Raw genomic sequence first — 14,468 nt, 5'->3', positions numbered from 1 at the left:
AAGGCACGGATACATACATGTTAGGCTGCTCGTCAAGACACTACCCTTGGATTCAGTTAGTTAAGACCCGGGAACCACTGCATCCTGTCGTGCAATAGTCCACTAAAGTTCTCGAGCCCCTTAGTCAATACATAGAGCCTTCGGTGACTGAAGCGCCACCTTGATGCATTCAGTAGATTAGGTTGAGTAATAGTCCACCATTGCCGAAACTAACACAGAAAGCCTAGTCTCCCGATTTCAAACGAAAGTAGAGTATCTCCTTCGTGTGGTACGATCAGCGTTTATACATGCAATATAGTGTGTTTGCTCGTCTAAGTGTAGGTAAGTCACCAAGCTTTGAGTACTCGCGACAGCAGTTTCCTTGTGCTCCTGTTATAAGGGTGAGCGTATTTTGTTAAGCTTCGTTATAAGTATTAGCCTTAGAGAGAAGTATTACCAACCTTCAGTCAAGTGTGTAACTAATTCTGTTTACTTTTATAGTCTAATCAAAAACAATCTCACAACTCAACTTTCTGGTGGGGCGGGGAAGCAACTTGACACATGTTACTGAAGTTGTCTACTTAATTGATGCTTGGTCCTGGTCAATTTGGTTGTCGAAGTATATGGGCAAGGTAAGTGGTGTTTTAGTGATGACTTATTTTTCGTCTCTGATATTTTTGAGGAGACATTTTTTCTGATTTCTACACTTGAATATTTCTCGTATGGCAATACATCACTATTCCTTTTTTCTAGGTATTTCAAATTCTCTGGGTTACGAACTCGTGCCATCTGAACCTAACTTACCACTAATAAAACATTAACTACTAATTTTCTCGACTTTTTTGAATGGGTTGTGTGAGTTTGAGATTCCCTTCATCGATGCGGTCAGCTGTAAGTCGCCTCAGGTCACTAGGAAGATCGGCGCGCCTCATTTTATTGCTGGCTACGGAAAGTGGGGTATAGAAGTTGTTTGGGTTGCTATGCGTGTGTAGGAAAGTAGCACGGTAACGAACTTCTGTGGTCAGTAACGACCTATGTTGGTTCTAGGAGAATGAAAAAAGCTTGGTCCTAGACACTGCTTAGTTTTACTTAGGTTGTGTATTCGGAGACTACATTAGTACGCGGATTGATGGAGATAAATTGTAGCTACGTTGCTTGTGAAGAGAACCTTAATATATAAATCTACGGCTTCCAGAAAGATGTGCCTACGGCATCTCTAAAATATGTAAGTCAGGAGCAGAAACTCACCACAGGCAATAACACGTAAGACCTTAACGTTGTATCGAGTGAGGATCGTGTCCAGACGAAGAGACCTAGGACAGCTGCCGTGAATGTCGATAAGGAGTCATTTGCAAACTATTCAGCCCTGCACCGCACTACTTTGGATCTGTGAACTTCTAATATGTGGCGTGGTTTCTCAACAAGATCCATTACAAAGAGCCCGTGGAAATCCTATATCAGCTGTGCCACTACAATGTATACATGGGCTGTCACTTACAGCTCGGCGGGTATTTGTAAGAGTCGGACGGGTAACCAACCTGGTTTTGACGCCATACCGTTCTAAAAACAATTATAGTCAGTTTTGATGTAGAACACTTGTAAGTGCCTTGATGGATTTGTGCCACGTTCCGGTCTGGACACTCCTAGCTTTCTTCCAACCTACTTCTACACCATAAAACATATCGGGGCAGCCGGTGGTTGGGCATACGTGAAACGTGTCCCAGCTGATGAAGTTTCACTACTTCATCAATCTATTTGCCATCCTTACCTAGTACCCGCTTCCTAACGACTGCATTACTTACCCGGTGGTCCCAGGATATACGAGCAATGCGTCGAAGACACCTATGATCGGATACTAGTAGCGTAGGAACATCTACTCTTACCGGCCATGTTTTACAGCCATAAAGTAGGACAAAACGAAATGATGCACAGTAAACCTGTCCTTTGGTTGCTAGACAGACATCTCGCTTACGCCATAAATGGTGCAAGTCGGCGACAGCTAGTCGAGCCTTCTATTTGCGTGCTGAGATTTCGTCGCACACCAGACCTCAAAGGTTGATGAGACTCCCAAGATAAGTGAAGCGGTCAACACGCTCAACTTCTTCACTCCTCATCATTAGTTCAGGTGTCGATGCAACCCAATCCTGAAGTAGCACTCTGCATTTCGAGAGGGAGAATCGCATCCCGAACACGGTTGCATCGTTGTCTATTGTGGTCAGAAGACTGCATTTTGTCGGTGTTTACGCCGAACAGAACTATGTCATCGGCATATTCTAAGTGGAGAAGTGAGTCTCCTGACAGAAGTTCAACCCCCCTAAATTTGGATGAGGAAAGTGTTATTTCTGAAAGCACGTCCACGATAAAGTTGAACAAAATTGGAGTGGGCGGACAGTCCTGACAAACACCACTTGAGGTAATCAATTCTGATGACAGTTCGTCATAAGCTCTCATTCAACCAGTTGGCTTCGGGTAGAGAGCCTGTATAAGTTTGGTACTCCTTTCAGTGACAAAAACTGCCATAGAATCTCAAGATCAACGGAGTCAAATGCCGCCTTAAGGTCAAGAAATACTACGATTATGGGACGTCTGAATTTGTGTCTATGTTCTAGGACCTGACGTAGAGTGAATATCTGGTTTAAATAACCACGTCCATGACGAAAACCAGCCTGCTTCTCTCTAGTCTGCTCTTCACGAGCTTTAGTTAGGCGTCGAAGTATTATTGAAGCTAATATTTTAGACACTGTATTGGTCAAACTGATTCCTCTGTGATTGTCACAGGAGGACTTTTGTGCTTTCTTATAGACTGGTACAATCAGTGATTGGGACCAGTCAGATAGGATTACCATCTACTTCCCACATTTCACCCAAGACCTCAGTCAATCACACTGCTACTACTGGAACGCCGCCCTGGAAAATCTCAGGAGTAAACCTGTCAGGGCCTGCTGGAGATCGTGGGAAACCGAAATGTGACTGAAGGCCAGTCGTACTGATCCATTAAATGTTCTGCCCATCAATCCAATCTCCTGAATTGAGAATGAATAACATCTCCATCTTTTTCCGAGATAGTTTCGCTGACAGTTAGGTTCCTAATGCCGGTTTCTTTAACAAGTCTGGACAGTTATCTGCTGTTGCCTATTGCCGCTGCCTTTTCCATCTCTCTTGCTTTCGCTACCCACCACTGTTTGCGATCATTGCGTAGGCTTCTTGTTAGCCTGCGCTTAAGTTGAATCCGCTCTTCGTTATTTTCAGAGCCAAATGGGATGAGTTTTCGAGCATCTATCAGTGCGGTATATGCTGCTGAGATCCGATGTTTCTCCCTAACCTCATGGTTCACAATACTGGCAGATATTACTGCTGCTTCCACAGCTTTTCGGATGTCATTCCACGCTGCTTCGGGGTGGGCACAACTTACATGGCTGCCTAACTGTTTCTCCAGTTGTTCCTGAAATATATTCTTAACTTGCCTATCATTAAGTAGAACCCTAAGAGGTTTCTTTGCAGTGTCTTTCCTACGTCCAGTAAGACGCAGACGAATACGCGCTCGCACCAGAGCATGATCTGAATCTAAGCATGTGCTCTACAACAAGCGAAAGTCTTCTATCGAACCCCTCCATCGGTGGCTGATAGCAATGTGATCTAGTTGGGTCCAACGTTGGGACGAATTCGGGGGTTGCCATGTCAAAAGATGTTAGTATTTGCAAGAAACAGGCGGTTACCTAAGCATAGCTGCAACAAACGGTCGCCATTATCTGTTCTTTGAGCCACCACACCATAAAATCCACCGAGGTGCCTTTCCCTTTCGCTTAGTTTACCTACTTGAGCATTAAAGTCACTAGCCACTATTACTACATCAGAGCACCTAGCTTTTAGGGGAAGGTCGGAAAGCTTCCTGTAAAACTCATCTTTCACATCATTTGAGCTGCAGTCAGTGGGAGAGACGACAAAGAGGCAACGACGAGTGTCCCTATCTTTCCAAGTCCTTACTGTTCCGTTTAGTCGGACAGCTCATAGACGACTGTCTACTGGGATCCAGTCTAAAAGAGGAAGTTCTGCCCTAGGACTCAATGCTATACTTACACCAGTGAGGCCAAGGAAAGCAGCATCCGGGCTTCCAGATACACGAAGTGTGAATCGCGTTGGTTCTTTATTTTGATATGTTGAGGTCAAATGTATGACGCTGCTCGGATCCTGTATGCGCGTGTTGGAGACGCAGCACGTATCGATGGCGCGGGATTCTAATGTTCTAGCTAAAGAAGCCTGTTGTCCTATTTCGCACAGTATTCGGAAGTTAAAAGCTCCTATATGTAATTCAGAGCGTGGTTTCAGGAGACCGGGAATAACGTTCCGCGTACTGGGGTCGTTTGCATTGGCGGTGCGAGGTGACAAAGGGAAGTAAGAAGGATTAGTTGTGGAGATAAAAGTTATAAGGAGGTGTAGGAAGGATATGATTTTGACCAGCTTGGTCTCATGTGTTGTTACGATTATGAGGGCTGAAGTCACTTCCCGGCTTCCCACACCATGAAAGAGTATTTCTTGAGGAACCTGAAAGGAAAGTTGGATTATTGTTGGTCCTAACGACCTGGGAGCGTGAACGCAGAGATTAAGGGACAACTGCTTAAAGCCGGTAACACACGGCCTTTTTGTGGGAGGCTTTTGACGTGGTACCTCTGTTCTTCAAATGGGTTTTCGCCGGAGACGGAAACCCGTGAGGTAAGGTGAGGCGTGACATTTCTAGGGTCGATCTTTTCTAACCTCTTCCTTCCTTGTGAGAAGTCAGCGTCGTTGCAGATGCTGGTTGTCCGAGGGAAACACCTTACTGCTGTCACATCTATGTATAGTCAGCAGTACAAACTCGCCCTCAGACTTTGAGTAGCTGCTTTTAGTCATACCGTTCTCCATTCGACCTACTCGGCATGGTAGAACGTACAGAAACAGACGTTCTAACCAATATAGCTCGGTTGGGTCATCACGATAGGTAAGCCTGACCACCACGTCAATGTAGCAGCTACGGTTGAGTATTTCCTGACTTCTGTTATCACTCATATTTGTTCTCCACCATAACAACCACATTCTAAAGGATAGGTTAAATGGATTGTGGTTACTTTTAGTAGGATGATATTAGAAACAAAAAGAGTAAGGACACTAGCACAGATCATCCTACAATTCCTACCAATTTACAAGAGCGCCGAAAACGGTAAAATCTTGCAGCAACATTTACAAGCGGAAGGACGAAAGATCCAAACACAAAATGACGCGAAGAAAATAGTCATGGATGAAGAAAAACCAGGAAACATTATATAAGACTTGAGTTTAGGTGTACATGCGTGTCATAATGTAAGCGAAGAAGTCATTTTCAGAGTATCTATGGAAAAAGGAACGTCAGTTCACCACGACAACCACCCATGCAGAAGACTCTGTAAAGATCAACTAGAAGCACCGAATGTCGCACAGACGCTCACCCTGATATTTTAAACCTTCAGAAGGAGAACTAACTAGCAGAGAAAAAGGACAAAGACTTTCAGAATAGCCATTGAGATGAAGTACACGACAGCAAAGAAACGTCGTGAAAAGTGAGATGGAACTCACGGGATCTACAAAAAGAGAAGCTTAGATGACTGTTAGTTAAGTCCATAACTAACCCATCAAATCGTTAATTAACCTCCAACCACCTTTAAAAAAGCCAGTGTTAGTCTGAGACAGATGTGTAGTTGGAACCAGAATAGGATAGCAAATGCCCTTTTAGAAAGAGGTTGTGAATGGCGTTTTAACCTTCCTAGAGCTAGTCATCGAGGCAGCGTATGATGACGCATTATAAAGTCAATAAGAAGAATTGTATAACCAACAGTTATTGACGGACGAGTCTTGGGAGATGTTTTTAATAGAGGTTGAAGGAATACTGAAAAACCGACCGCTCGTAAAGTTAGTTAATGACTGTGATAATTTGGATATATTCTCATCAAATGAGTTATTGTTAGTTCGTAGAGGTGTTTCACTCGAAGAAGCGCAGATGAGTAAAACGTGCTTAAATAACAGGAGGAAGCGCAACAATTAAACAACCTATTCTGGAACAAGTGGTTACGGGAGTACCTACCGAACCATAAGGCGAGATCCGAGTGGTTGGACATGAGAAGGAATCTACAACCGGGAGATTTAGTGTTAGTAAACAATACTGGCTCACCGAAAAATATGTGGCCGAAAGCTATAGTTAGACAAGTCAATTATGGTCCAGATGGACGAGCCAGAACAGTTCGACTGAAGACAGCAACCGAAGAGATCGGCCGGGATATACGGGATCTGTCTATTTGGAGAAGCCGATTATATAGACGCGATGGTGGTGAAGTTTGGACGAGGTGTTCGCTTGGGGGAATATTAGTTATCTCCATAACTAACCAATCAAATTGTTGCTTAAGCTCCCACCACCTTAATCCGGTCTGATGTGCCTGTGAACTATCCCTGTTGCAGGTGACCTACCAATTGAAAGACATTATCCTATTACATTAGTATGACTCATAATTTTTATTCATTTTGATAAGAAACGCAGTACTGGTCGGTATGTTTGTGCGTTTCTTTTAACGACTGTAGTTCTCTAATTATTGTACTAATCTAATTGTTTTTATGTTCAGAAACAGATAAAGTTTAAAGCTAAGTTGTCCTTGTTCTGACCATAGCTTTCACATAGACTCTGGGATCGCAAGTATTGCGCGTACAGTTCTAGTAGTATATGTGTAGGACAAATCCTATAGTGACCTAAGATTATCGAAATGTTACTTATTAGTTTTTTCATCGACGAATAAACTCGATAACAACCTTCTAACTCATGTTTCCATGCTGACCTTTGTTGTTTGAATGGAAGTTATTATTTTTAATTTGCCTACAATGTTATGTTTCAATGTCATATTTCCTTAGTATATATACACAGTTGTTCTACTTCAAATTGAAATTCTTGAATATCAGGGTTTTTCAACCGATCTCGAGTTTGTTTGAGACTTTTTTCATTTAAAAGAATCTCAATCATTCGTAATTCAAAATTACCGTAGAGCTAAAACTGATTGTTTGAGAAATGTAAGGGTTATTTATAAATATATCACCACCTAACGCACAGACGCATACCATTCTACGGACTCAAAATTTAGAAAAATGGGATAATTACATAAGCAATTTATACAATTATGAATTTGTATCGCAATCAATCATGTGCAATCAATCTACAGTCAAAAAAAAATAATAATTGACTTGAAATAATATTATACACATATTACAAAGAAAGAATATTTACAAATTTTTTGATTATAATGATGTCCTAACCAAACAAGAACTGGCTGTCAGTGCTGAGCTTGCGTGTTCTATGCATGCACTGTCAAATCCATCTAGTGTTAAGCGACGCATACTAACTTCAAAATAATCGACAGCCGAATAAGTGAACTCATTTGGTACGCCCAACAAAATATGTTCTGCACATAACTGCATAAGAGTAGACGCTGAATGTGGAGCAAGCATTACAGCATCCGGCAACATAGATAATAAAGGCAGGGTAAAATGATCAGGTTTATTAGATCGCGTACAAAGATAAGGTATGACTGTATTGGCAACAGTTTCATGAGCCAAATGAGGAAAGTGGTGCAATAACCGTAATAGAAGTGTTACAGCAAGACTAGCCACAGTTTCACATGAGTGTCCAATGAGTGATTCTAATTCATTCTGAATAGAACACACAAATGCAGAGAAATTATTATGAAAAAAGGCACATGTATATGGAGGAAAACAGTTCACTTGGTTTACATATACAATCTGAGATTGACGTACACAACTCGAAATGCCATACTCCTTTCCTGGTTTGCTCGCTTAACATTACCTCTTGTTTTTTTTTCAACAGACGTTTTCGTAAATCTTTTCTTTAGCACCAAAGCTTACAAGATAACGTCTCAAAGACTTGTCATTACCAACTCCAAATACAGTACTAATCAAATATAAGGTTGAAATCGATGAGAGACAATGGTGAATAACACTTAACAAGCCAATATCCGCTAAAACAACCCACTAGCGCGAAATAACGAGACACTGAATACACAATATTGTAAAAAGTCAGTCACGCATAAACAATGTGGAACTCGGCCAAACAATGAATCTGTCCAAGTTATCCCACTACAGTGAGGGGGAAAAGGAAAGGTGTTAAAGATGTAGTGGTAATGAAGGCAGTATGACCAAAGAAAAAGATGGTTTGAGGAGGGACGTAAAATAAGGGGACAAAAGTATGAAATAACACTAAAACTTGAGATTAAGAAGAGAAATAAGTATTTATTTATTTAAACACATAAACTTTGATGCAAGGAGGCACCAAGAACAGATGCACAACACAATGAAAATGAGACCAGCACTAGTTACCATTGATTTGGGTGAGGGCTAAAATACTACCCGGGCGCACAAACTGAAACAGGTGGTTGTCTTAGAGGCCCATTTGTTCCTTCAGGATCCTGGAGCCCATGTGCACCATTGGTTTGGAATCAGAGTCTTTCGACTCCCCTATGTGGATCCTCAATATCTACCAACCCGGTTAAAGTGTCGGACATTCACCTTTCGTCCTAACAATCTCGAAAACAACACCCTCATCGCGAGAAGGCAGTGAGTGGGACTTCCTTGGTAGTGGCTGTATAAGCGTGTCCATGTGAGGGCATTTCAAGAGAGAGGGAAGACTCTCCCTACCCTTGGCCATACCAGGGGATCATCATGTGGGTCCCATTAATGTTATTTATATGTACCAACACAGTTCGGACTAACAATCTCTGATGGTGGTTCATTTTTGTTTAATGGTTCCTACCATATATTAATATGAGTGCGTTAAATTAACTTTTAATTTACAATGAGACAGATCGATTAAGAATAAAAATATGACGGTTGACAAAAAATTAATGATACGGAATAAATGACTTACTTTGAAATATAACAAAAGAACAACCTTTCGTTTTGAAGCAATTTCTAATTCATTCAGCAAGTTGTTGAGCACTATTTGATAGAATAATAATAATGATAACCATATAGTATAGTGATAATAGATTAAGGTATTTAACTAGATAAAAAATAAGGAGAGTATGTAAAAGTTTTAGGACATTTAATTCACAGTACTGCTAACACTGTGTATTTATTTTACTACTTTTAAATTTCGGCAGTTGGTTGATGATATTGAAGACCTACGCCGCGGTATACAACCTTTTAGGAAAGATTAGTAAATACTTTACAAATGATTAACACGTAGAAATTAAATGAAATCTTGAGAGAAATGAATACCGTTTATAATGCACAAAGGTGACTAAGAAAAAAGTACTAATGAATGGGGACAAATATTAATGATTTAATAGGTATAATATGACTTATACGTACAAAGACAAAACGTGATAAGCTGTATAGAGTAGAAAAGTACATGTCACGTTTAATACATAAAGAATGAAAGCATACTCTAGTGTACAATAGTAGAGAAACTAACAACAATAGCCAAAAGAATTCGACAAAAACGGTGACAAAAAACAAAGCTTTAGCATATAGATCCCCATTAATCCCATCAGTTATCACAAACAAATCGGGAAGACATTTTTAGCATGGAAACATTAAAAAAATATCAGGAATGAATTACCACAGAAAACGTATACAAGAACTATGGATAACTAGTTATTTCGTATACTGACGCACAGCAAAACAATAGAAATTTAGATAATAATGTTATGTCTAATTGACTCAATTAGGAACAGGGATGTACAGATTCTATCTATTTACTATTTTATGAGAGCTTTTCACTGGTAATGACTGACTTTACAGTGAATTATAACATTAAGCTTTACGCTTTGGAAACGTTCAGATAGAAAGATTAAATAGGGTGATAAAATGGTAGATCATTCATGAGTAAGGTGATAAATTGAAGAAAATGAACTGGAAAGTTCGTAAACTTCAAAGCTCAAATGAGATAGTAAAATACGATGAAGTGTTTCAAAAATGAAATCTTATTGAAAGTGTCTAGGCGGATAATTTTGATTATTTGAATTAGCCTTATGACTACCAATAGGGTTCAAATTGTTGAGAATTTACTTCTTAAATCAGGTAAGTTATCTGCACTTGTGGAGATGGTGTTTTTTTTGTGAAATAACATAATTTTAACAGGTTTCAAAAGACAACTAAAGTGCAACAAATCAACGCAGATTAAATGTAATAAAATAAAACTTACTCTGAGGATGAACACAAGTTCTGAGATGATAAATAAATGGTTGCATTACAGATAAATTCCATTGTTTACTTATCTGTCCACGACATTTTGAAATAACTGAAAGAAAGGAAGAGGAATAACGATACTTTCCGCCACATGATTCATTAATTTGAGTTAACATCGTGGAAATAGGGACAAATTCTTCAAATTGTTCAGCAAGTACATCAAGATTGTCATTAATATTTTCATCCTCTTTAAACAGACTAAAAGTTTCGTTAAAATTCACACTCCATGGGGTGAATTGAAAATGAAACTGAAGAATTCTAGCCAAACGTTTTGGAAACCCGCTAAGATGACGAGTGTGTCCGCGAAAGCACGCTAGGACCCCAACTAAGTTCGATAAAAGGCGTTCCACGTATTTACTACAAAAGGAAGTTATTACCGTTAAAATATGTTTAGACATATAATGATAAAAGCAATTCATATCAAACTTAAAACGTTATAAAAACTGATAATATACACAGTAAATCAGTACAAAGAACTAGGAAAAAAAGTTAAGAGAGAACTTAAAAAATAGTAATTCAAGCAAAAATATATTGAAGACTCAGAGAAAAGGTGATTTTAATCGTCCCTCTTAGGTAGACTTGAAATCACGTCAAGTAGCACCATTTAACAAAATGTATTTAAATTTTCTCGAATTTATCTGAACCAATCATGAGGTATTTATACAAAGTTCCCAGTCCAAACACATCAAGAAAAACAAGGTTGGAAGAATAAAATGGATGCATTCTATTTCATAGTTTTTCATCATCTACAAGTTTAGAGAAATATTCGAAACGTAACTCAAATCATAATAACCATAAGGGAATAGGAAAACAATGTTTATAAACAAATAGTACAGATCAGTGTGCATTTATATGTTGAAAAGTAATAATGCAGAGTAAAGTAGATGTCATCCCTATTTTTCCCATGATTATGATTTCAGTGACGTTTTAAACATTTAACTAAACTTCAAAACCTAAAGTATGCTAAACATTTGTTAAAAGTTCTGTTATTAATTGTAGGTTTAGGTAGTATGTAGCTGGCAAGAAATCGTGAAATACACTGATGAATTCATGCTATTATGCAAACCTTGTGTCTTTTTTCTTTGTTTAGATTTATCAGAGGATTTGGTTAAATAAAATTTTGGAAAAAACCGACAACAGTTTAAAATTTTTTGGATCATCTTTAAATGTCTTGAAATAGACTATCAACTAATATATAGATTTAATGGAATTGAAATAGAGGATTATAAACTAGCTTTGGAATAAAAAACGCTCATTCACTGCTGTCAGGATTTACTTTAAGTTCAATCGCTGGGATTTTTACAAATATAAATTTTCTTCTTAACATCTTACAATAACTTGGCGCTCAACTACTGTGAAATTTGAACGAAAATTCTTATAAATTAACTTCGAATAATTTTCAGTCATGCTCGTCCTAGTTGAGTCAGTCGTCTATACTCCAACTGGTTATATATAGTTTACGTATTATTCACCTTACAAAAAAACAAACAAATTCACTATTTATTAGCTGGGAAGATTGTTGAACAGCTACTTCTGTCTGCAGCTATTCACTTTCCATACACACATGTTCAGTTTGTCTGGTCACATGAATGTTTGGAATGTATTGTTCTAAATGCAATCCGTATTCGGCTTTTTAGTCGAAAGACATATAAAATTAAATAGGCCATATAATTTCATTAGCATCAATACCGTTCAACCATATTGAAGTCAATAAAAGTTACGTACTGTGTAAGAGGAACTAATTGTCAACATGAACTTTAGTAACTCCTACTGACTGAACGAATTCGCCTGTAATAAAAAAATTTACTTATCCAAAAACATAATACCCCCACAGGATAAGAAAATTCATTGCGGCAATTTAACATTCAGAGCATAGAGATTAATTTATTCTGATACTATTATTTGGATATTTAATTGTATTTAAAAGGCTTTTTGACAGATAGTAAAAAGTATAACTTAGTGAACTAACATATCAATTTACATTCGTACCATTGATTAACAATACCGAAAGAGAAATATCGATAAGAAACGGAGAAATTTCAAAATAATTCAAGATGGGGAAATGAATAAAGAATAAACAGGTAGATGACGAAGGTATATTGAATTTACAGAGGGATAAATAAAAGTACATTAGTGTTATTGTCATCGATATCGAGTTGCCATTCAATCTCTAAGGAACTGTAATTTACGAATCCTATGCTTTCTCATACGGTTCAGTTTTACTGCTGGTGATAATGAATATACCTATGATTGAATGCTTAAACATGTGATCGCCGACTAGAGTCGAAGTTTATTAGCAGCTAAATGTAGTTGTGATACAAAAGTCATATACAGTTGGTGAGAATGGAAAGAGAATATAAGAAAAGCTAACCTCACCTGTATGGTAGCACTTCTTTGCTGAATAAAGCGCTATTTTCCACAGTTGATAAACAACCATTACCTGCGTAAACATCAAGCAGATTTTTTGCTGAACAATCAACAGATATAGTCGATAACATTTCTAAGATGTGAAGTAAATTGGAAAATAATAAATGATAACGTTTATTCATGAACTGTCTCCATGTCATATTAAGTCGTCCTTCACTTAAACTACATATAATCGGTAATAAACGTAAACAAGTTCTTGTATGCTGAGTAATAAAAGCTTTACAGGCTAATTGTGCAGTATTCATAATCGACATATTAGATGATGTTAAACTGACCAGGGTAATCGGACCAATGCGATCAACCTGTTTATGAGTTAAAAAAGAAACAAGTAAAACTATTTTAACTAAATCAAAATAGTGAAAATACTAGTAATGTTTTGAACAAACATTACCATAGTGATGATCTACAAATGGTAATCAGATGTAAAAACAGACAGATAAAACTCCGCAACGGTATACTACAGGTAAATTTTGGTAGAGTCTATTAAAGATGGTAATATGATGCGATAAAAAGACAAAGCTTAATTCACTACAGATGGAATATCCATAAAAGTGAAGTAAGATATTCCTACAGAATTTACTTATTTAGTAGGTCTGCATAAATAACTCACAAGTTGAAACGGGAAATCGCTTATGAATACAGTGATCTTGAGTGCTGTTAGAGGTATGAGGGCAGTTATCACTTCCCGGTTGTCCACACCGTGGAAGGGTTCTTCTAGAGGTACCTGAAAAGAAAATTGGTTTAGAAGTGGTCTTAATAACCTGAGAGCGTGACCGCAGTGCCCAAGGGACAATTGCTTAAGGTCGGTCACATACGACCTTTTTGTGGGTAACTTTTGTGTTAGCTCTGTACTTGTTGAGACCTTACCGACGGAGACGGATATCTGTGGGATAAGGCGACGTGTGCATTTTTCGGGTCGACCTTTTCTAACCCCACCCCTCCTTGTGGGAAGGCAGCATCGCTGTTATACTTGTTGTCTGAAGGAAATACCTTACTGCCGTCACATCTCTGTACAGTCAGAAGTACGAATTCGCCTATGGACCTTAGGTTTGCTGCTTTTAGTCTTACCACTCTTCAGCCGACCTGCCTGGCATGGTAAGACCTTGAGGAACGATTGTTCCAGCCAGTATATCTCGATCGGTTCATCACGATAGGCAAGCCCGACCACCACGTCAAGGTAGCAGCAACGGTCGGGAAGTTGAAACGACACGACTATTCATATTTATTTCTATTTAAACAATTGAGTAGTAATACTAATACCCCTTAAATAAACAGTGTGGATCAGAGGCGCGTACATAAACTTTTACACTTGATAAACGAATTACATCGAAGTTTACACAATTCAGACATTCATTGCTCACGTTGATCAGAAGAGCTAAAACCAGTAATGTGAAATCGTAAATATAATTTTGTTTCTCTAGTCTGTTTAAACAGAAGAATCCAAACAAATAGATGTAAGTGATACTTCTCCAAATTATTGGAGAAAAAATAGGCAACCAAGTGCATGAAAATACACTTATAATGAGGAAGAAATCAATGGAGGGGATTGTTCGATAGTATCGCAAATATCTTTTACCATTTTGTAGACCGATCAATCAATAAATTAGTGATTTAGAGAGACTGAACAATATATTAAAATTAGATTGGTGTTTGAAGTATAGCGACGTGAACAATTGATTTTCTGACATAATCAGCCTCTGTTGGTCATCGGTGTTTTGTCTGACTAATACTAATACTTAAATCCCGATGCATGATATATAGCATGTGTGGAAACTGAGTTTTTGTAGGTGAACTCAAACTATGTAGCA

The 14,468-nt window shown here is 38.4% G+C and overlaps 2 protein-coding genes across 2 annotated transcripts in view; one reads left to right on the top strand and one right to left on the bottom strand.

Moving 5' to 3' along the window:
- The window catches only part of Smp_127510 (putative myosin XV), a gene marked incomplete at both ends in the record, with an annotated part of 195,567 nt that overhangs the window by 122,753 nt on the left and 58,346 nt on the right, over positions 1–14,468 (top strand). The window lies entirely within an intron of this gene.
- The window catches only part of Smp_210070 (host cell factor-related), a gene marked incomplete at both ends in the record, with an annotated part of 58,471 nt that continues 51,269 nt past the window's right edge, over positions 7,267–14,468 (bottom strand). Inside the window, 4 exons of the mRNA XM_018799254.1 lie at positions 7,267–7,677; positions 8,909–8,979; positions 10,190–10,590; positions 12,610–12,962. Coding sequence (XP_018651061.1) covers positions 7,267–7,677; positions 8,909–8,979; positions 10,190–10,590; positions 12,610–12,962 — 1,236 coding nt within the window. The remainder of the gene's footprint in view (positions 7,678–8,908; positions 8,980–10,189; positions 10,591–12,609; positions 12,963–14,468) is intronic.

This window comes from Schistosoma mansoni, chromosome 3, assembly GCF_000237925.1.
Source record: "Schistosoma mansoni strain Puerto Rico chromosome 3, complete genome".
NCBI classification, from domain to species: domain Eukaryota; kingdom Metazoa; phylum Platyhelminthes; class Trematoda; order Strigeidida; family Schistosomatidae; genus Schistosoma; species Schistosoma mansoni.
This window is presented reverse-complemented; position numbering and strand designations above follow the sequence as displayed.